A 23,238-nucleotide genomic window follows, 5' to 3' on the forward strand; every position below is an offset into this window, starting at 1 on the left:
TGATGAGCAAGCACTACAATGTTTTGACCAAATGCAACATGCATATTTATTTTTGTCTTGAAATCATGTAGCAACATAAAGAGCTACATATATTTCAAGATTACTAAAATAGGCAATGTTGTTGGCAAGGCATTGGTGGGTGTGTATGTGAAACATGGTCTATGTCCAAAAGCATGAAGTGTTTAACAAGCTTTGGGTCTAGTATGCGATAACATGTAATACGTCAATAGTATGGACAAGGTAAAAAAGCATGGAAAGGTTTCACTCAAGTGCAACCCAATGGCCATCATTAAATGCCTTTGTTTTTCAGAAGCATGTGGCACTACTAATCATAGACAAGGGCACAAAATTACAACTTAAGATTGTCAAAAATACATTCAATTAGGAGATGAGTGTAGGTAATGCGTTTGTTGAAATGCATCAAATATGGCATCTTTGCAAAAGCAAATAGATACTCAACAAACTTCAAGCAAACTTCCAATTCACAAGGCATTATTTTCAGTTGTAATTGACAAGCGATATGAAATACTCACACTGTAATATCCCAACCCCCACCAGTCGTTGCATGCACTAGATAGGATTTTGCAAGAACAAGTTCAAAGCTATTCACTATTCAATGGAGCATATGATCTTTTAAACTATGCATGAGATTATAGACTCACATATGACCTATTTAGACAGCAAAATACACCAATGGATGTTTTGTTGAGATTTGATATTTCTAGTTGTGCAAACAATGTGGCATGGTTTACAAACAACCACTGTCTATTTTGATACTATAAAATACATTTTATACTCCTGTTGTTAGATGGTAGACAATCGATTTTCCAAAGACAACACAACCCACAATGTTCATTTAATCAGTTTCTATTTTGGATATTATAAAATAGATTTGATATCCATCTATTTCTTGTTAGGTAGTAGACAATTAGCTTCCAAAAACAACACAACCCACAATGTTTATTTTAATCAGTTCCCTCCAGCTGATGAGTTCTAAGTTTTGCATTGCACAAAAAGCTCAAAATAATGGAGATACCTACTTATTTTATACATTCTGTCTCTGACATTATAGAGCCCACTGTATATTGAGGGCCAACTTTCTGCTGACCTGATGATTTATAGGGCAACAACTTTCAAAGTCATGGCCAGGTATATGGAATGAATTGAACCTCGTGATCATGAACAGTGCAGCTACAAAATGGAAAAGAATACAAAAGCTGCAAGTAGGCCACTAGTGCACATCAACTCAAAGAATCAATCAGACCAAAGCAGGTCCTTATTACCCTCCTCAACTAGTGGCATCCAAGGCATACTGCACAGGTCTCATGGAGTCCCTCATATGATACAAAAACCCCTCAGCTACACCGTATCAAACTTTTTTGCTGGTTGGGCCAGCTTTTCGTATAGTACAGCATTTGGAGATGCCATACTGCTGCTGAGGGGTGGCAAAGCTCCTCTTCAGTTTGCAGCAGACTGGATGATGGTAAATCACCTGTTCATTGCTGACGTTGGTTTGGCCCTCTTCTCTGAATTACAAATGTTCCTATCACAATGGCAATGCCTGCAATAGCAAATGTGATTAATAATTTCCGCTTCGATGTGGTATTTCCGTGGTTCTGAGGCCCCTGGGCAGGCTCTGAACTTGCTTGCTGGCTCCACAAGTTGTCCCTGCTAGTCCAAAACATTTGCAACTTGCTAACTTGCAGTGAAATTTAAGGATATGAAATACAGAGCATTCATCAGAAATGCACGAACCTTATAGATGGTCCACTTTCATCCTCATTGCTGCTATGATAGTGCAAGTCATGCAAGATTCTCTCACGTAACCTCACATATTTATCACAGGGTATGCACATTTCTGTCCTATTCCCACAGTGGTCCTGTCATAAGATGAACATTAATTCAAGCACTCAAACACTCAGTATTTTTTGTTTCTGGAGCATGCCAAAGACAAACTTACCACATGAGCATCAAAATCTACAGCAGCCACAGGGAAGTCGCAATATCCACATGGTATCATTCGCTGGGGGCATTTCTCATTCTGATGCAAATTAAGCAGCTCGCGCTCAATTAAGTCCCCACAAGAGTGGCATTTGACCTGTAGATATGAAGTGCCTCTCTCTCTCTCTCTTTTTTTTTTCGTAAATCTCTCTCTCTCTCTCTCTCTCTCTCTCTCTCTGTGCAGTATTGAAAATAGCCATGTATACAATTGGCCTTCTGGCCAGCATTTAAAAGACAAAACAAGAAGCAAAGATTTGCTATAATCCTGCCGTCTAAGAGCCATGAGAGACAAGGAGAGGTATGATCCTTCCAAAATGTGGAAGTAAAAAGTATAGACACTGATCTTCAAAGTATTACAAAACAGAAAAACTTAAAGAACATTGAATGAAAAAGGCAGTGAACAACTAGGCAAAAATAAGACCTCTACATGTAGGAGTACTGATTTTCAGTGTAATGCATTACATGGCCAAGACCTCATTTTATTTAATAGAATTAGAAACCCACAAAAGGACTTCACAAGCTTTAAAATACCAGTGTTTTGAGCACGAACAAAACATAACCATAAGGATTAAAAGTAATCTCTCTTAGTCTGACTTTGGCAGGCAGTGCCTATATCAAGCCTCTAAGGCAGGACTGATAAACAGCTAAAAGGTTTTTAAGTCTCGTGTTCGTGTGTGTGCACACACACACGCATGCATGTGTGTACATATAATATGCATGCATGCTTGTGGGGCAAGAGAACATGTGCCTTCTTAGACAGGTTATAGTGCTTATCCCTCTTCCACGCATAGACATATGATTTAGCGTGGTTTTTTTTTGCAGCATCTGAATTTGCCCCAGAAACAGTGTTATCCTCTTCTGTCTTCTGCAGGCAGCAATGCACTTTATTGCAAGAATGGCAGTCCTCCAAAAATGAGCTCTGCTCTCAATCAATGACAAGCTCCATCTCTAGAGCAGCACAAAACTCTGTAATGTCTCAACTCAAAATCCAAGGTCTGTGTTAGTTGGTGAAAAAGAGTTGCCCTATGTCATCCAACTGCTGCCAAAGGTAATTCAAGAGCCACTAAGCTTGATGACTCCCAGGACTGGGAAGGGAGGGGGAAGTTTGAATGTCATTTTCCTTAGAAGCCATCAAATTTCTACCCAAATCAAGAATGGATTGTGTTCCAAAGCACGTCACATAGGGGAAGTGCCCCCACATCAAATAGAATCATTGAATTGACTTCTCAAATGGTGAGAGTTCAAGCCTTGCTTGGAGAATGTCATAAAGAAAGTATGAGAATGAACGCAAAACCTAGATAAATCTCATGCAATTGAGAATCAAGATGATCCTTAATGCTCTGATTTGATATGCATAACCAACTATCAAGTATGTAAAGTGATGCTAGGATTTGCATTGAGAAAATAGAGAATGTATGAACATGAGTAAAACACAAGAACACACTAAACAGAAAAACACAAAACATAGACAAAGAAGAGAGAGAACTTTGAAATGAATGAATCAATGCTATAAATGAATGTAAGAATGTATAGAATGCTCAAGTGGCCAGGGCAAAGCAATGGGAGTAGTCAGAGTGACAATGAACGGAGACAAATCCCAAGGTCTATGACCACCAACAAGATCTGAATGTGGAAGGGCAGCAGGGTCAAAACCAAAATGCAGCAGTCTCGAGGCTGAATCTAGAAAACACAGCAGTGTGCCAAAGACAGGCAGCTGATCACCGATAGCAGCTGAAGACTGGAAGACAGCTGAGGTGTGTGCTGATGTAGGGTGGCCTGCAGCTGCTATAAACACAGGCTGATCTGATGCATATGATTGCAACAGCGGTAAGTGTAGTCAGACATGCTGAAAACATAGGCAGTGTGAGAGAGAAGATGACATCAGCAGGCTGGCTGCAAACACAGTGTGGCAACGGCGGCTGGACAGCCAGTGGAAGAGGCTGATGGCTAGAAGAGCTTGCAAAAAAGGGATGAGCTGAGTGGCTGGGCAACCTCCTATTTATAGATATGGATCCTACCAAAATTAGGGTTTCGGGACACATAAACTTCGGTAATCTTTGAGTTTTGGGGTTGTTTTAATGAGCTAATGAAGATCTAATGTGTGATGCATCTTTTGTTAGAGTAACACCCCCTCTTAGGCCAAAACTAGAACTAGAAAGGGATTGCAAGCATAGCTCAGCCCATAATATCCTGAAGCATCTCACCCCAAAGTAGCTAGGGCATCGGGCCAAGGGTGCATGTCAATTGCCCAAGGACGTACCAAGACTACAAAGGTGATGATTATCTTACCTCCGCAGACCAAAGGGTCACCCCAAAGAGGCCAAGGCATCAAACAAAGGGCGCTTGTTGGCTGCCCACTGGTCTACCAAAACTTACAAAGCCAATGGAACCACTTCGAACTTTTTTTTTTCTTGTTCTTTTTCTTTTCTTTTTAAAAAAGAAAGAGTAATTGTGCCCATGGAAAAAACTAAAGGGATGGTTAGATCCAACAACACAAAACAAAAGACTATCCCAACCACCCGTCAAGGGTGTTGGTGATGAAGTAAAGGGGTAAAGAAGTATGAAAGTGTAGTGGCTATTATCACCGATGAAAATAGCTTAGGATCCACTCAAGGGTGCTCTACATAATGAGATGCATAGATGAATGCTACACGATGAGAATGTGCATGCACATGCAACAAGTGCCACTTGGACAGTGTCCCTTGTGGAGAAATTGTTTACTTGCCCAAGAGTTCTTTTACAAAGATAAGTATGGTCATGCAATGCAAAGAATAGGTAAGTGTAAGGAGTGACACACAGGAACTAGGGGTCAAATACCCAATCGCACTAACCAAGGTATAAAAGGTGTAAGAGACCTAGTTTAAGGCATCCAACTTCCAAGTATAATCAAGAATTAATTGTTCACCTTCTCCTTTAACTTCCATGGCTTCCTTCCCCTCTCTCTCCCCTTTCCTGTCTTTCTCTCTCCTCTCCTAGTCTCTCTCTCTTTCTTCCTCTCTCTCTCTATTTTCTCATTCTCTCTCTCCTCTCAACCTCTCTTCTTTGAAATTGCTATCAGAGCATCAAGCTTTGGTTCTTTTTTCCTTTCCTTTTTCCCAATTTGGCTTCCTCTTCAAATCTAGAAAATGGAAAATTTGTTACATGTATGCCATGTGTCACAATTTGGGCACAATTTCCAAAAGAGAGAGAGAGCTTTTCTTTTTTTAAACGTAATAGGCAGAAGGGGCAAATCTGAGCACAAAGTTTTCAAGGGCTGAGGGCAGATTGCTGCAAGTACATCAGCTATGGAGAGTACTTCTTTGTCTCTGACTCATGTATGGAGGTAGAGCTTGCTCCCTCTAGTCAATTCTCTCTCTATTCTCAGAGAAAATGCTCTACATGATGGGCTAATTCCATCGAATGTACAATTTTGTGTTTTCTTTGCACTTCTGCTGAGGCAATAGCCTCACTGTCCAGGTTCAAGAGCAGCTGATTGCTTCTCCAATGCAGGAACTAAAGAAAGTGATGACCACACCACACGGAAACAAGGTTTTCAGCTTTGATTTAGTGATGTTTGTGGAACTATTTTACTGTTGGAATGATACCAAGGTCAAAGGGTTTGTAGTCCAACTGATAAGAAACAGATCTGGAATGGAATAAGGCTAAGAATAAGTCAAGAAACAAGTGAAAAACAGTAAATACAGAGTTTTGCAGATTGCAATTCTACACTTGGATTATTGAGTTATGCTCACACAAAGTGTTTTCCTACTTGGGATGTTGTACTAGATATGCTATACTGTCCTTATGCAGCTGAAATTTACTCAGAAAGGGATGTTCTTCTAGATATGTTGTACTGTCCTTATGCAGCTGAAATTTACTCAGAAAAGATGAAAGCCAACTGTTCACAGGTTTTATACTTTGGAACATTTCTTCCTTTTTTTGGTAACCTTCCATCTTTTAATTGATAAAGAAATACCGAGAGGGATCCCGGTCTTCATAGCCAATATGGTGTTGAGCGAGGGAGTGATTTTTTTATTTGTGTGTGTATGTGAAAAGACCAAGTATTAATTGAAGGGACTACCGCTTTATGTGAGTCATAGAGCGGTTTCATAGTTCCATCCCCGGGATTTGAATTCTTTTCTATAAGAATTTAAGCTCGGACAGTTTCGGGTGGAAAGGCCACACACAGGTTTTACAGAGATTACAGGTGAGAGAGACTACGAGATTTTTTTTTCTTGGATACTATATTTGCTGGATACAAGACTAGCGAGATGGCAGACATGGACAAAGGCAAAGGAAAACTCCCTCATGAAGAAGAGAGTTCTTCTTCTGCTCATAGACACCGAAGAGAGAGTATTGGTGCACAAGTGTTAGCACCTTCTAGAACCAAGATTGAACCACAGGATGAGCAAGAATAGGAGGACTTGTTTATGTCACAACTCCTCAGTATGGTTGGCTCTTTCGAAGAGCTTGTTAAGAATCCTCGAATGCAAAAAAATTTGAAGCCACATAATGAGGATTCTCAAGCTGAGTCCTCACATCATACCATGGAGCGCTCAAAAAGGCAAACCTCTAATGTGCATGAGCATGTGAAAAAGGCACCAAACATGGAGACAAGTCCAGTGCAACAAGAAGCACAATCACAAGACCAGGGAGTGAATGGTCAAGGAAGTAATGCACAAGTGGCACCGTAGACTATTCCTCCTCAGTTTGCTACCTATCTTGGATACTTTGGTGGTGGGTCAATTTTTCAAGCAATGGCTGGATTACCCATTGATTATCAAGGATACTTGCCCAGAGGACCACCAAGAATGATGCCTATTGAGGCAATGAACCAACTTTATGCTAATATTGGTCAGTAGCCCAGTTATCAGACTTTGCAAAGTCCTTATTTGATGCCTAGAGTACAAAATGCAGCGGCTGGTTTTCTCAGCCTAGTGGGCATATGGCAACTAAGACAGGTGAAATTAATGTTGATAATGCGCCTAAGGGATTCCCCTTTTTACAGCCACCTGTCTATGACAACCTGACACCAAAAAGTGCAAAGTCTAAAGACTATAAAGAGGGTGGTCAAGTATTAAAGTTTGAAACCTTCAGTAGTATGCAAGATAAGCTGAAAGCTTTGACATTTATACAGCAATTTCATGCAGCTTACACTGGGGGGAATTTTATTGAGACTTCTAAGGTGCGGAAGGCTGCAACTTTTTTGAAAGGTAATGCTTTGCAGTGGTGGAACATATTGTTGATGCAAGAATATCCACCTGCCACTTGGGTCCATTTTAAACAGTTGTTTGCAACTTCATGGTTAACTAACATGTTTGAAGTAAATGTCACGACTGCATGGCATAAATTGGACGCCGCAAATTGTGCGGATTTAGAAGAGTACAATAAGAAATTTTGGGAAGCCCGTGAGTTCTTACAGGACAGTGCCCCTATCAGAACAAATTGAAAAGTATTGTTGTAGTCTGCCCGAAGTCATCAAGGATTATTGTATCAAGACCAGGGTTACAAATATGGTACAATTAATTGAAAATAATGGTGTGGCAAATGCATTGTTGAAAGGAAAAGCTAATAGCTTTAAAGGCATTGAAAAGAAGGATTCTCAGTTTAAGTAGGATCCTAGCAAAAAGAAGAAGCAATTTCCAAAAAAGACCAGCTTTACAAAGAAGTATTTTTGGAAGAAAAGTTTTCAGCAACAACCTCAGACTTCTCTTAAACAGGGCAAAGAACAGAAGATGCCGGTTTTTGGCAAATCATTTGAAGAAAGAAAGGCTTTAATGATGGCTGGAAAATGCTTTATATGGGAACAGAAAGCCCATATTGCTTCTAAGTGCCCACAGCAATCTTCTAAAGATGCGGAGGATAAAGATGCGCTAAGTAAAAAGAAGCCTAGCATTGGCTTAGTGCCTGATATGGTGGGAGATCAATCAGCTAATGATGCTACAGAATTGTGCAAAGCTTGGGAAAAGATCAAAAATTCCATGGTGCTTATTTTCTTTGATCCTAAAGCTCATGCAAACTTTATCTCACTGGCATTGGCAGCTAAGCTGGGTATACGTCCCGAGGAAATGGGATCAGTTGGACAGGCTGATTTGGCATGCCCAAGATATACTGAATGTGTCACCCCCATCCTTGGCAAACTCCGTATGCACATCCAAAGCTATGTGGACACAGAGGATTTCCATATTATGCCTTCAGAGGGCTGTGATTACTTGTTGGGTATTCCATGGTGCCATAGGAAGCATGTTATCTTGGATACTTACAACAGAATGATTACTCTTGTGCATAAGAGCAAGACTCATGTATTAGATGTGAAGCTTAAAGGAGAGTCTGTCCCAGTTGTTTCTACTTCTGTAATGAAAAATCATATTTTTGCGTACTTGGTTCTTGCAAAGCAAGTTAATGAAGTTGATAGTAATGTGTCTGTACTTGATGAAAGTAGAAGGGCTTTCTTGGATAAATTCAGTGACCGTTTCTTAGATTCATTACCAAGAGAGTTACCCCCTGAGATGCCTGAAGATCATACCATAGATCTTATTCCAAGGACTAGTCTGCCCAATAGGCCACCGTACAGGGTCAGTGCAGCGCAACAAAAAGAGATTATGACATAGGTTAATGAGCTTTTAGAGAAGGGACTAATTCAGCCCAGTAGTTCTCTGTTTTGTTCCCCTATGTTGCTAGTTCAAAAAAAGGATGGCTCTTGGTGAATGTGTATTGACTACAGAGCCTTAAATAAGAACACGATCAAGAATAGGTTTCCGATTCCGAGGATAGATGACATTCTTGATCGATTACAGGGAGCATGAATGTTTAGCAGAATAGATTTGAAAAGTGGGTACCATCAGATCAGAATCAGGCCAAAGGATATCCATAACACTGCTTTTAGAACGACATTTGGGCTCTATGAATTTTTAGTCATGTCGTTTGGATTGGCCAATGCTCCTGCCACATTTAACAGGATGATGGATAGAATTTTCCACCCTTATCGAAGTTTCGTTGGCACATTCTTTGATGATATGATTATATTCTCAAAGAATGAAGAGGAGCATAGAAAACACTTAATTATAGTCTTTAATGAGCTTAAGCATAACAAATTGCTCATTAATGGCAAGAAGAGTGAATTCTCTTTAGAAGAGATTCACTTCCTTGGGGACATAGTTTCTAACGATGGTGTGAAGATGGATCCTGCAAAGATAGAAACACTTGTCTCTTGGCCAGACTTGAAAACCATTCAATGATGTCCGCAGTTTCCTTGGCCTATGCTCTTACTACAGAAGATTTGTAAGACACCGTGCAAATATTGCTTCTCGTTTACATGCGCTTGAAAAGAAGGATGTCAAATGGCAATGGACTGACAAAGAGAAATCAACATTAAGATGTTTGAAGGAGAAAATGACTACAAATCCAATACTTATTTTGCCAAATCTCTCTAAGCCATTCGTAGTGCAGTGTGATGCATGTGAAAACAGCATTGGTATTGTATTAATGTAGAATGGCCGAGTTGTGGCATACAAGAGTAGAGTACTCTCTATCGTTGAAAGGACTTACCAAATTTATGAGAAAGAGTTATTGAATGTAATCCATGCACTTTCTAGTTGGAAGCACTATTCGCTTGGTGTTGATTTTGTAGTGCAAACGGATCATCAAACACTTAGATACTTTCTCACACATGCTAAATTGTCAAAGAAACACGTGTTGGGCAAATTTCCTATCTATGTTTCATTTTCAAATAGTGCATGTGGAAGGCAAGAAGAATGTAGTTGCAGATGCTTTATCTCGCAAACCACAGGTGTCTGTTGTTTCAATTTCTTATCACCATGAATTGGATGATATGAAAGAGTAGTATGCTGATGACGAAGATTTCTCTGAAATCTATGAACAATTGATCAATGGCCAACATCATGATCATTATGTGTTCAAAGAAGGCTTTATCATGATGCATAAAAGACTATGCATTACAAAACAGCTAAGGCCAAAAGTTTTATTAGAAAGTCATGCTCCACCGTATGCAGGACATTATGGTATAGATACTACAGCCAAAGCGGTAGAGACTTTCTTCTATTGGCCAACCTTAAAATCTAATGTTGATACATGCAAGATCTTTCCTTGTATGCCAAAAGGTCAAATTTGATAGACAGAAGGCACCAGGATTATTGCAACCACTGCCTATTCCAGAAAGGCCATGGAAAAGTATAGCCATGGATTGCATTTTTGATCTTCCAAGAACTTCTTCAGGGAATGATGGAATCTAGACTATCATTTGCACATTCAGCAAACAGGCACATTTCATTCCTGTAAGGAAAAAAGTCAAGTTAGAATACATGGTAAAGATATTTATACATAATATCTTTGAGTACCATGGAATGCCACGGTCAATTGTCAGTGATAGAGACCCAAGAATGACTAGCCTACTTTGGAAATCATTGTCTGAAAACATGGGCACTACACTGAAATTTTCATCTTCTTTCCATCCACAAACGAACACTACTTGCCATTGGTTGAGTATGCATACAATAAAACAATGCACTCATCTACTGGCAAAGCACCTTTTGAGATTGTGGAAGGTGGAAAGAAATTGCCCCCATTTTGCAGACAAAAGATAACATTTTTAAAGCAAATCGTTATGTAAAAGATTGGGAAAAAGCATATAAAAATGTCAAGTATGCCTTAGAAAAGTCACAAGAACTGCTAATCGTCATCATCGGAGAAATGCTCTACATGATGGGCTAGTTCCATCGAATGTACAGTTCTGTGTTTTCTTTGCACTTCTACTGAGGCAAGAGCCTCACTGTCCAGGTTCAGGAGCAGCTAATTGCTTCTCCAATGCAGGAACTAAAGAAAGTGATGACCATGCCACACGAGAACAGGGTTTTCAGCTCTGATTTAGTGCTGTTTGTGGGACTATTTTACTGCTGGAATGATGCCACGGTCAAAGGGCTTGTAGTCCAACTGATATAAAATAGATCTGGAATGGAATAAGGCTGAGAACAGGTCAAGAAACAAGTAAAAATCAATAAATACAAAGTTCTGCAGATTGCAATTCTATACTTGGATTATTGAGTTATGCTCACACAAAGTGTTTTACTACTTGGGATGTTATTCTGGATATGTTGTACTGTTCTTATGCAACTAAAATTTACTCAGAAAGGGATGTTTTTCTGGATATCCTCTATTGTCCTTATGCAGCTGAAATTTACTCAGAAAAGATAAAAGCCAACTGTTCACAGATTTTGTACTTTGGAACATTTCTTTTTCTTTTTTTGTAACCTTCCATCTTTTAATTGATAAAGAAATACCAAGAGAGGCGCCGGTCTTCGAGGCCAATCTAGTGTTGAGCGAGGGAGTGAGGTCTCTATTTGTGTGTGTATGTGAAAAGACCAAGTATTAATTGAAGGGGCTATTGCTTTCAGGTCGGCTAGCATTTATGACACCTATTAGTACAAGTCGGCCAAATTTTAGCATTTTTGGGTATTTATAGCTTACCTCCCCCACTTGGTAGATACAAACTTGTTATCTAGGATTTTTCCGAGGCCTCCCCTATGTTTTTTGGTATTTTCTAGAGAGTGACCAGCATTTAATGTTGGTCCGCCAACATTTATGGCACCTACTAGTGCAAGTCGACCAAATTTTGGAGTTGTTGGCTCTTTATAGCTTGCCTCTCCCACTTCACAGATACACTCTTAACCTTTAGTCTCCCATTTACAAGTGTGCACTCCAACACTCCGTGCTTGGTGCCGCCATCGTCATCAGCTTGATCTAGTCCCCTCATGACACTTTGGGCTATGTGTGTACAAGGACTGATTAGTCCATCCCCATATTCTTCAATTAGTGCAGTATTCTTTCTTCATCTTCTGCCCCCCCCCCCCCCTCTCTCTCTCTCTCTCTCTCTCTCTCTCTCTCTCTCTCTCTCTATGTATGTATGTATGTATGTATGTATGTATGTATGTATGTATATGTTCGTGTTTCTCTTCCATTGCCCACTCGCACAATAATATTACATAAACTTTTCAACGCAAGCTCTTCTTGCCCGCTTGCCTTTGCATTTCAATTTGTCTTTTCTATTAAATGATCAATTTTTTAGATACATGCAGCAACTGATTGGTCAGTTCAGCACGCAAGTTCTATTTGAGAGCATTGATGCATGGCTTGTTTTCAAGGATAATGCACATGCCTTGTCCTGACAGTATGGTATTCAGCATGCTTCTGTTTTTCACACTAAATTGCAATATATGCACTCTTTGTTGGGGCATTCGCTCAATGTATGCAATGGATTGGGAACAACTCTGATGATTTGGCCACATGTTCCAAATGGCTGAAATGCAAAGTTCAAGCTCTACAAGAGGAAGAATACGCTAAGTTCAAATTGCTGGCTCGCTTGGATGCTTTGTATAATTATCAAAATTGTTACTTTTTTGCTTCTCTGTGTCAAAAATATCTCCGTGAAATGTTTCGACTGAAAAACATTCCACCATAACCCTGTCTACAAGCTAGTTCAGGAACTTACTACAAAACACTAACTTGGGCTCCAAGTCTTTCAGTAATGCTACACATGCACACCCCTTCAACGTTGAGTATCTATGTTTTTCCTAGCTTTAAAAGGCATAAAGAATTCATGGTTTGAAAAAAAGAGAAATCCTATTTAAAGCCTTGGATAAAGTCTAGCTGTGAACACTATATACTGCACTTCGAGTGATGTTTCCACTCCAGTATCTGGAACAAAACAGGAAAGACATGTGAAGTATACTTACAGGTGCATGAACCTCATCATAGTGTTCATCAGCACGACTTTTAGCCACCATGTTTCCACAAAGGCTGCAGCGCTGTAGATTTCGCTTGCAGTGGGCTACATGCAAACCAAAGTTCCCAACTGGCACTTCTCTTTCACTATTTCCAAAAAACAACCACCATAAGGCTCAACCAGGGCAAAAATGTCAAGTAACATTCAGATAACCAAAGATTTAAGCAACCATCCTTGTCGGTGCAAAAAAAATAAAAACCTCATGACCAAGTGAATATCAACTCCTTGGCCTTCACTACTAAAGTCTGTGGACTGAGATGGAGTATATTACTAATTGAAATCCCTGCAATCCCAATCTTGAAGGGCAGGTCAAGGAGATCAATTCACCACAAGATGTTTCCAAAATCTTTTTGGGGGTAGGAAATATGCCCACCAGAAATATATTTGAAGGCAATCAAAATACATTACTCACTGAACACATGCTTTGGCCTCATCCAAACCCTTTTTGGTGCCGGGAAGATGCTGATAAAGCTGTACTTGAAGCGAATTAAATTACCCTACTCCTTACTCTCTGAGAACATGTTTAACTGTCGCGATCGCTGAGCAACTCCTCTAATTGCTTGATACATCAGAACCACTCCCCAAACGGAAAAAGCAGTAATAACTAGGGTTTGTCTGATGCAGATTCAATGGCCTAATTGTATGTTAACGTTTAGGAGGCTCCTAAATCCTCGAAATGGGAGACGGAAGTACTGATAATCATATAACAGTCAGGCATTGGGCAAAAAAGGTCTTGTGAAGGCGATCGCAAAGGGAGATTCTTACACTAGTCTCAAGATCTCAACAGGCAATTAGAACAGTTGATTCTATAATTCAAAAGTTTGATGATGGGAAGCAGCGGAAACAAAGGATAATATGCACAAAAAAGTGTAGACTTTGGGTTTCCCCCCAAACACCAAACGAATCTAAAATGATCAGAAAGGAGGCTGGGTCTAATGAATCGACTAAAGTCCATTGTTTGCTTCGTGAAAGGGAGATTTTTTATGTTTTCTGTGTTGGGGGTGTGGGTGTCTGTTTTGGGCTTACCAGTGGGCGCAAAGAGAGGTGGAGCTGCTCGGTTCCCCCATCCCGACGACGATGGATTATGTCGTCTCAATGTTCTCCCCGCCAGCAGCAGAAGAAGAAGAAGAGGAAGAAAAAGCAGAAAATAATGGTTACTTATTATATATGTAATCGGTTTATGGATGGAATCGGTATATCTCAGCTGAGTTTGTATCCCTATCTCGGGTGTTGGATCTGACAAGAGTGCCTTCGCCCGCCTGCCGCCCCCAAATCTGGTACAATGAAACTAATTAATGTCCTAAATAATATAAATCAAGAGCTGGATCTCACAAGAGTGCCCCCACTCTAATCTATATCTATATCTATACTACTTTATTTTGGCTCTTGGTTCGGTCATCTCCCGAACCTCTATTTTTTTCTCAAGCCTTATTTTGAATTTCTCTGTCTAATTTTGATTTCGAATCATCTTTGATTTTATAATCTATGATTCCATAATCTGTGATCATTGAGGCTAGTTGAGGTGGCTTTAATGCTCGACATCCTCTCTCTCTCTCTTCTCTATAGATAAGAAAGTAGTATAGATTCTCTTTCTCATTTTTGATTTTGCAGGATTGCAGGCGGGCTTACGATTCTGGGAGCTTGGGGCAGGTATCGTAATCAGCCCACGTAGGTTAATCTGTCTCTCTGTCTCAGGTGGGCAGAGCATGTAGTTTGTCTCTCCCTCTCCCTCTCCCCAACTCTCTCTCTCTCTCTCTCTCTCTCTCTCTCTCTCTCTCTCTCTCTCTCTCTCTCTCTCTATGGCAGCAAAGTGAGAGAGAGATTAGTAAGATTATTAATTAATTAATTAATTAAGTTAAAATTAGTATTGTTAATATTAATTGTTGTTATTAATTTTAATTATTGAATTGATTTTTTGCTGATTATAGATTATTTATTTATTTATTTATATTAATTATTGATTAGTTAATTAATTACTTATTAATTATTAAATCAATTATTATTATTAATTTTTAATGTTAGTGTTAATATTTATTGTTATTGTTATTATAAATTATTTTTTATGTTAATGTTAATTAAAAGTTAATAAATACTTATTATTATTATTATTTACAATATTAATTCTTTTGTTATTTTTATTGTTATTACTGTTAATGATAATTGCTTTGTTATTGCTATTATTATTAATATTAACTATTGTTTTGTTATTGTTATTATTGTTAATTGTTAATTGTTACTAGTATTGTTAATGTTAATTGTTGTTATTATTATTATTTTACTATATTATAGATATTGATAGATTTAGATTATTGTTAATGTTAATGTTAATTAATAGTTAATTATTGCTTATTATTATTATCATTAAGTTAAGATTTTAATACTTATTATTATATTATAATCATAATTATACATTTTCATTGATTATTAATAGTAATTGTTAATGTTAATTATTTTATTATTACTTTTATGAATGTTAATTGTTTTTTTATTGTTATTACTGTTAATGTTAATTGTTGTTGTTGTTGTTATTATTGTTATTATTATTAATGTTTATTGATATTAATTATTAATATTGTTGATTATGATTATTGATTTTATATAGATTATTAATATTAATAATGTAAATGGATATTGATTATTACTATTATTGATTATGATTATTGATTTTAGATAGATTATTAATTATTATTTTATATTTTTAATAATATTGATTAGTTAATTAGTTATCAATTTAAATAAATTATTATTGTTAATTATTAATGTTAATGTAAATAATGTTAGTGTTAATGTTATTAATATTTATTGTTATTATATAAATTATTATTAATATTCATTATGAGTATTAATTTGTTTAGATTTTAATATTTGTTATTATTATATTATAGTTATAGATAGATTATAGATTATAGTTATAGATATAGATTATTGATTATTGCTATTATTAATGTTAATTAATAGTTAATGGTTGCTTCTTATTATTATTATTATTATTATAGTATTGAATTGAATTGAGTGTGATTGATTGATAATTAATAATTTTAGATATAATTATATAAATAAAGTTAAAATAAGATTGTATTATTATTATTATTAGTTAAGTTATTAGTTGTTTTTATATAGTTATATTATATTGTATATATTTGTTGGTTAGTTATAGTTATTAGCATATTATTATATTATATTATTGTTGTTGTTGTTACTATTAGTTAAGTTATTAGTCGTTTTAATATCATTAATATTTTTATTATTATTATATTGTATTTGTTGTTGTTGTTATTATTGGTTTTATTGTTAATTATTAAGTTATTATTTGTACTTATTATTCATTGATTAATTATAATTATTATTACTATTGCTAATTATTGATTTTGATTAGTTATTTTGTTATTATTGTTATAGATATAGATTATTGTTAATGCTAATGAATTATCATATTATTATATTTTATATAGTTATATTATATTGTATGTATTTGTTAGTTAGTTATAGTTATTATCATATTACTATTATTATATTATATTATCATTGTTGTTGGTGTTGTTATTATTATATTGCATTCGTTGTTGTTGTTGTTGTTATTGTTAGGTTATTAAGTTATTATTTTATTATTGTTAATTGTTCTTTATTGATTAATTATAATTGTTATTGTTAGTTATTAGTTGTTTTTATATAGTTATATTATATTGTATTAGTTAGTTATTAATTAGAGCATTGTTAATTTAATTGATAATTATTATTTAATATTTAATTAATAGTTGATTAAGATTAAGATAAGATGGTTAATTAAGTTAATAATTAGTTATTAGTTTTTGATTGGTTATTAGGATAATATTATTTTATTATTATTAGTTAAGTTATAACTTTTTTATATAGTTATATATTATATTGTATTTGTTATTATTAACATTATGAATTATTAATTAGTTAATTATTAATTGATATTGAATGAATGGATAATTGATTGATGATAACTAATAAGTTTAGTTATAATTTATTGTTATTATTATTAGTAAGTTAAGATAAGATTATTTTATTATTAGTTAAATTATTAGTTATTTTTGTATAGTTTTAATATATTGTATGTATTTGTTAGTTTGTTATAGTTATTATTAATATATTGTATTTGTTGATGTTGTTATTGTTAGTTATTAAGTTACTATTTTTAATTATTGATTAGTTATAATTGTTAATGTTAATGTCAATATTAATTGTGATTGTTATTTCTAATTATTGATTTTTATTAATTATTTGATATTATAGTAATAGATATATAAGTTATAGTTAATGCTAATTATATTTAATTAATTAATTAATTAATATTTAATAATTTTATCAACAATAAGAATTAAGATTAAGATAAGATGGTCAGTTAAGTTAATAGTTAGTCATTAGTTATTAGGATAATATTAGATTATTATTATTAGTTAAGTTTTTAATTATTTTTATATAGTTATATTATATTGTATTTGTTAGTTACTAATAGTTATCGTATTATATTGTATTGTTATTATTATCATTATTATTGTTGTTGTTATTTTTATTGTTGTTGTTGTTATCATTATTATTGTTGTTATTGTTAGCTAAGTTATTATTATTTTAAATTATAATTTTTAATGTTAATATTAATGCTATTATTACTACTAATAATTATTGATTTTGATTTGAAGAGTTATTAAAAATTAATATTAATAAGATAATATTAATTATTAATTATTAGTTATTAGTTATTTTTATATACTTATATTATTATAAAAAGTTTAAAATTAATATTAATAATTATAAGATTAAGATTACGATAAGATTTTTTAATTTGTTATTGGTTTTTTGTTGTTTTTATATAGTTATCATATTTGTTAATGGAGAGAGAGAGAGAGAGTGTGTGTGTGTGTGTGTGTGTGTGTGTGTAGTTATTGTTATTTGTTAATGGGTTAGTTTTGTTTGTGTTGATAATAAGTTAATTTATGTCAATTAGTTTTGTTAGTAAGTTGGTTGGTTGGTCAGAGAGAGAGAGAGAGAGAGAGAGAGCCCATAACTATCATAGTTAGTTAGATATTGATGATTAATTAGTTATTTTTGTTTGCTTTTATTACATTATATTTGTTTGTTAGTTAGAGACGTTGGTAGTTAATGATTAAAGTTAGTTAGAGTTTTCTTTGTGACATGGTGAGAGAGAGAGAGATGTTATTATATGATGTGATGAGAGAGAGAGGGTAGTTTGTTATTTGTTAGTGGGAAGAGAGATCTACCTTAGATTAGAATGAACATTTTAAGATATCAATATCTTAAGATATCAACAATACGGGGATTTAAATCTATGTTTATTTTATTATCTTCTACACTGATTTTAGTACATGGAGTGGAAGATTCAGTTCTCTCTCTCTCTCTCTCTCTCTCTCTCTCTCTCTCTCTCTCTCTCTCTCTCTCTCTCTCTCTCTCTCTCTCTCTCTCTCTCTCTCTCTCTCTCTCTCTCTCTTTGTGAGTCTCAAGTAGGGTAGGAAATTTTAGTATTTTGATTTGAGTTTGTGTAATAATTTGGTTTTATAGGCAAAATGTATGTGTGTGTGTGTGTGTGGGGGGGGGGGGGGGGGGGGGGGGGGGGCGCTTTTGAAATAGTGGAGTTTTTAATGTTGGATTTATATAGAGAACACCTGCCCACGCACTTTAAAATATGAGGATCTACATTACATTAGACTAAGCATTTTAAGGCATGGAGTGCAAGATATCAACAATATGGGGATTTAAATCTATGTTTATTTTGTTATCTTCTATACTAATTTTAACATATGTATTATATTTGTCAACCCCTATAGATACCAGGATAGAGCCATATATCTTGAACTCTGATGTAGGGATTACAAATTTCTATACTTATGTTCTTCATGGATTATCAAGTAATGTTTTTCTAGGGAAGAATATTGTGTGGTGTGTGCCCTTGGACTATAGGGGTCCATCTTATACATGCAAATGAGATCAAGTAATGAGGCTATTTGTGATGGAGAAAAAGCCTCATTCAAATTGAAAAGCCAGCTCATTGTTGGTAGTTGTAGCATTCAGTGCACCAGGGGCTAAGTGATAATACTATTTATAAATGACTTTCATTATTGAGAGATAGATCCATCCTTTACCTTGTTCATTGCAATTTGTGAGGTTGGTATGCTGGTGCACAGATTGGATGTCGTATGTGCGCGTAGTGAGCGTCGAAAGGTCCCCAAGAACAAAAGAAGTCTACTTTTGCACAAAAAACAAGGAAGAAAGCTTGCACGACATGAAGCAAGAGACTAATTGGGTACAATTTCCCCCCCATGCCTTGTGTGAGCGCTCCACAAAGCATGTATTTTATATATTATTCATCTTCAAGCTCAAAAAATAGCCCAATTTACAATTAGCACGCTTTAGCTTTTGTGTTTGCTTTTGTGCCACTAGAGAATTAAAGCTATTGGGTGCCTAAGGAATTAGGCGGTACCCAAATACAATGTCCAATACAAATATTTAAATCATCCGTCCATGCACATACAAAAATAATAAATAAATATCAAGCACTTTAATAAATAAGCGCATCAAAATATTGGCGCCATACCTAAGATGTGCGCCCATCAAAATTTGATAATAATTTGAATACACACTATCCTCCAATGCTTCCCAATGCCACCGCTGCTAGCTCTACACATCAACTGAAGCATTCACAATTGTTAGAAAAATAATACAATTAAACCGACAAAAGTGAATACCTAGTAGTCTTCAGCTACAAAATAAATAAATTGGTTAGAACTCAATCCTAACCTTAATTTATTACGAGTGCGCACTCTAAACTCATAAACGTTTATTAATTTAAATATGTATTTTGTGGAATCACCCGCTATGGAATCACCCACTTGCACATTAAATTAATAAGATGCTCGAAAAAGATAGGCATCCCCATCGACTTTTTGCACAAAGAATTCACATTGTGTATGAGCCCCGGTAATAAAATTTTACAGAATCCACCGCAAAACCTCATGGAATCCACTGTGGAATATGCCTCCTGGCATCATACCCACGGGGTGGGATAGCAATTGTCCTCAATTGCTATTAGCTCAATGTGGAGCTAACAGTGTGGGAAAAGCACTTAGGTATCTAGCGTGCATCCATTGGGCCTCTTTAACAGGATGATTTTTAAACTTAACCAAATATCTAGAATATCTATGGCCTATTCTAGTGGCCATAAAGTCAGTATCTATAATAGTTTCAGGCTCAAGAATTTCAGTTTCTTCGTCTAGCAAAGGAGAGTTTTCATAGATAGGGTGTACAGGTAGTTGTCCTCTAAAAGGTCGTAATAAACTGATATGGAAGGTGTTGTGGATTTTCCAATGTTGTGGTAATTCTAGTTTAAATGCATTGTCATTGATTTTGTGTATGATCTTGAATGGTCCATAAAATCTAGGTGCTAATTTTACAACGGGGTGTTTATCAACACTTCGTAATCTTCGCTTTTCAATTCGTAACCAAACATAATCATCAACTTTAAAACTCATAGCTTTTCTTTTCTTGTTAGCTTGTTTTATGTATGATTGCTGGGCTTTGGCAATCATATCTTTAACTTTATTAAAAATACTAGTATGCATGTTAGCAATATCATCAGCAGTTTGAACTTTGTTTGACAATGATGTAACAGGTGTAGGCAATCGATATCCATAGATAATTTCAAATGGTGCTTTCTTTGTAGCTATATATGGTGTGTTATTATATGCAAACTGAAGTAAATGTAGATATGTATCCCATATGTGCGGTTTTGAAATTGTGTAGGCACGCAAAAGATCTAAAATGGTACAATTGGTAGCTTCTATTTGACCATTTGTTTCAGGATGAAATGCAAATGAAAAATCAATTTTTGCTCCTAAGTTAGCAAACAAAGTAATCCAAAAATTATTGCAGAATCTAGAATCACGATCAGAAATAATAACTTTTGGTAAACCATGGCTAGTGAAAACAGTTTTCAAAAATAGTTGAGCAGCTTGAGATGCAGTTAAGGTTTTCTTGCATGGAATAAAAATGCTTGTTTGCTAAACCTATCTACAATAGTCCAAATCATATCATAATTAGCTTTAGTATTAGGTAAACCAGTGATGAAATCCATTGAAATCTGTTTCCATGGTCGTGATGGAATGGATAAGGGCATTAGTAAACCATATTGTTTACCATGGTGTCTTCTAACTCTTTGACAAATTAGGCATTCAGATACAAAAATAGATACATCAGTGTCCATGTGTGGCCAATAAAAATCTTCAATCAGTGTACGCAAAGTAGATATAATTCATCTATGACCTTGGTATGGGGGACAATGAATTTCATGCAAAACAAATGATCAAAATGGAACAGTCACACATAATCTTTTTTCATAAAACATAAATCCATTAGTGTAAGACAATGAATCAATAGGAATCCAATTATTTGCAACTAGTTTATTCCAATCAGCTTGAAAAGTAGGATCTTGGTGATAAGTATCTTTCATAGGGATAAAGGAATCAAATGATATCACAGAAATATGGTGAATTGTCGGTCTTCTACTCAAAGCATCAGCAACAACATTCTCTTTTCCAGGTTGATATTGTTTAAGGGGATGAAAACTTTGAATAAAAGCAACCCATTTAATGTGTTGGTCAGATATTTGTGGTTGACTAAGGAGATATCTAATGCTTTGTTGGTCAGTTTTGATCATGAATTCAGATCCCATTAAATAATATTTCCATTGACGTAAGGCTTGTACTACGGCTATCAATTTCTTGTCATATGTAGAATACTTAAGTTTAGTTGGTTTGAGTTTGCAACTAGAGTAGGCTATGGGATGAGAATCTTGCATAAGGACTGCTCCTATTCCAGATCCACTAGCGTCAGTAACTACTAAGAAAAATGGTCTATTGAAGTCAGGTAATTGTAATACAGGAGCATGAGTTAAAGCATGTTTCAGCAAATCAAAGGACTTTTGTTGATTGTCAGACCAATTATACACGATACCTTTCTTTAATAGGTTTGTCAAAGGTAATGCAAGTAATGAGAAATTCCTCACAATTTTTTTGTAAAAGCTAGCAAGACCTAGGAAAGAACGTAATTCATGCACATTTTTGGGTATCGGCCAATTTAAGATTGCTTCTATTTTTTTAGGGTCGACTTTAATACCTTCTGATGAAATAATATGTCCTAAATATTTAATTTTTGTTTGGAAAAATTAACTCTTTTCTGGATTAGCATATAATTGATTGTCTTTTAATTATGTAAAAACTAAAGACAAATGTTCATAATGCTCATTCTTATTTTTACTGAAAACTAATATGCCATCAAAGAAAACAATGACACAATGCTAATGTTTCAAAAATATGTGATTCATCATACGACTGAATGTGGCTGGTGCATTAGTTAAACAGAAATGCATAACCAGGAATTCATAGTGTCCAAATTGTGTTCTAAATGCAGTTTTGAATATATCAGATTTGTCCAATCTTACTTGATGATATCCAGATTTAAGATCTATCTTGCTGAATATGGCAGATCCTTGTAGCTTGTCCATAAGATCATCTACCCTAGGAATCGGATATCTATTCTTAACAGTAATTTTATTTAGGGCATGATAATCAATGCACATGCGATAGGTATTGTTTTTCTTCTTGACTAATAAGACAGGTGCACCAAATGGAGAACTACTAGGTCTAATTAGTCCTCGCGTTAGCAATTCGTCTATTTGGTTTTAAATTTCTTTTTGTTCAATTTGGTTATGCCTATATGGTGCTTTACATGGTGGTTGTGATCCAGGAATTAAATCTATCTTATGATCTTCAGGACGTATAGGTGGTAATCCAGGTGGTAAATCAGTAGTAAAACAATCTTGGAATTGGGAAAGAAATTGTGCATGCCTAGGATGCATATGGTTTTATTTAGCTTTAATTTCATTCACCCATATTAAATAGGATTTGCTACTTTTACATAATGCACGTTTAGCCTGAGTATGAGTAAGCAATGGAGAATTATTGGAAGTGTGCATACCATGCAGTGTGATTTGTTTTCCTTGAGAATAGATTTTCCTTGAATGCGTAGAATAATCTATATCAAGATTGTATTGATGTCGCCAAGGCATTCCTAAGATAATATCACTAGACTGCAAATGTACAACTAAGAAATTTCTTCATTCACTATAATCACCAATTTTAATTTCTAAATTATGCACCTCTTGTGTTTCATTATATCTCGTACCTAGGAATGCAGCCTTGATGCGATAATGTGTAAAAACAGTATGTAAATTCAATTCTTTGACCAATTTTGCAGAAATAAAGTCGTGTGCACTCCCATCATCATGTAAAATAGTCTTTTCTTTACCATGCACAAAACATTTCATTGTTAATAAGGAATGGGGAGTTGGCACACCTGGCAAAGTATCGGAAGTAGTACCAATGTCATCATCATCTTCCGTAAAATCCGGCATCTCTTCACGT

At 35.3% G+C, this 23,238-nt stretch overlaps 1 protein-coding gene across 2 annotated transcripts; it reads right to left on the reverse strand.

Annotated features, from left to right (window-relative positions):
- Window positions 1–928: 928 nt before the first annotated feature.
- LOC148015145 (uncharacterized) lies at window positions 929–14,076 on the reverse strand. Of its 2 annotated transcripts, none has more exons than XM_087664990.1 (5): window positions 13,805–14,076; window positions 12,729–12,864; window positions 1,961–2,041; window positions 1,756–1,880; window positions 929–1,668 (listed from the first exon to the last, which is right to left on the reverse strand). In XM_087664990.1, exons 1-5 carry the CDS (start codon window positions 13,843–13,845, stop codon window positions 1,497–1,499), a joined length of 555 nt encoding a protein of 184 aa, XP_087521116.1. In that variant the 5' UTR covers window positions 13,846–14,076; the 3' UTR covers window positions 929–1,496. The 2 variants fall into 2 exon arrangements, with proteins under 2 accessions (XP_087521116.1, XP_087521115.1); XM_087664989.1 differs by having other exon boundaries at window positions 1,961–2,098; window positions 13,805–14,065.
- Between the last annotated feature and the right edge of the window lie 9,162 nt (window positions 14,077–23,238).

This window comes from Lygodium microphyllum, chromosome 24, assembly GCF_053477565.2.
Source record: "Lygodium microphyllum isolate KBCC chromosome 24, Lygodium_microphyllum_v1.1.10, whole genome shotgun sequence".
Lineage (NCBI taxonomy): Eukaryota > Viridiplantae > Streptophyta > Polypodiopsida > Schizaeales > Lygodiaceae > Lygodium > Lygodium microphyllum.

Excerpts from the sequence above, each read along its gene's own strand:
- LOC148015145 (XM_087664989.1), bottom strand. The coding sequence starts at position 13,845 with ATGGGGGAACCGAGCAGCTCCACCTCTCTTTGCGCCCACTG. Across the intron at positions 2,099-12,728 it reads ATGATGAGGTTCATGCACCT|GTCAAATGCCACTCTTGTGG; the intron begins GTAAGTATACTT and ends TCATATCTACAG. Across the intron at positions 1,881-1,960 it reads TAGATTTTGATGCTCATGTG|GACCACTGTGGGAATAGGAC; the intron begins GTAAGTTTGTCT and ends ATCTTATGACAG.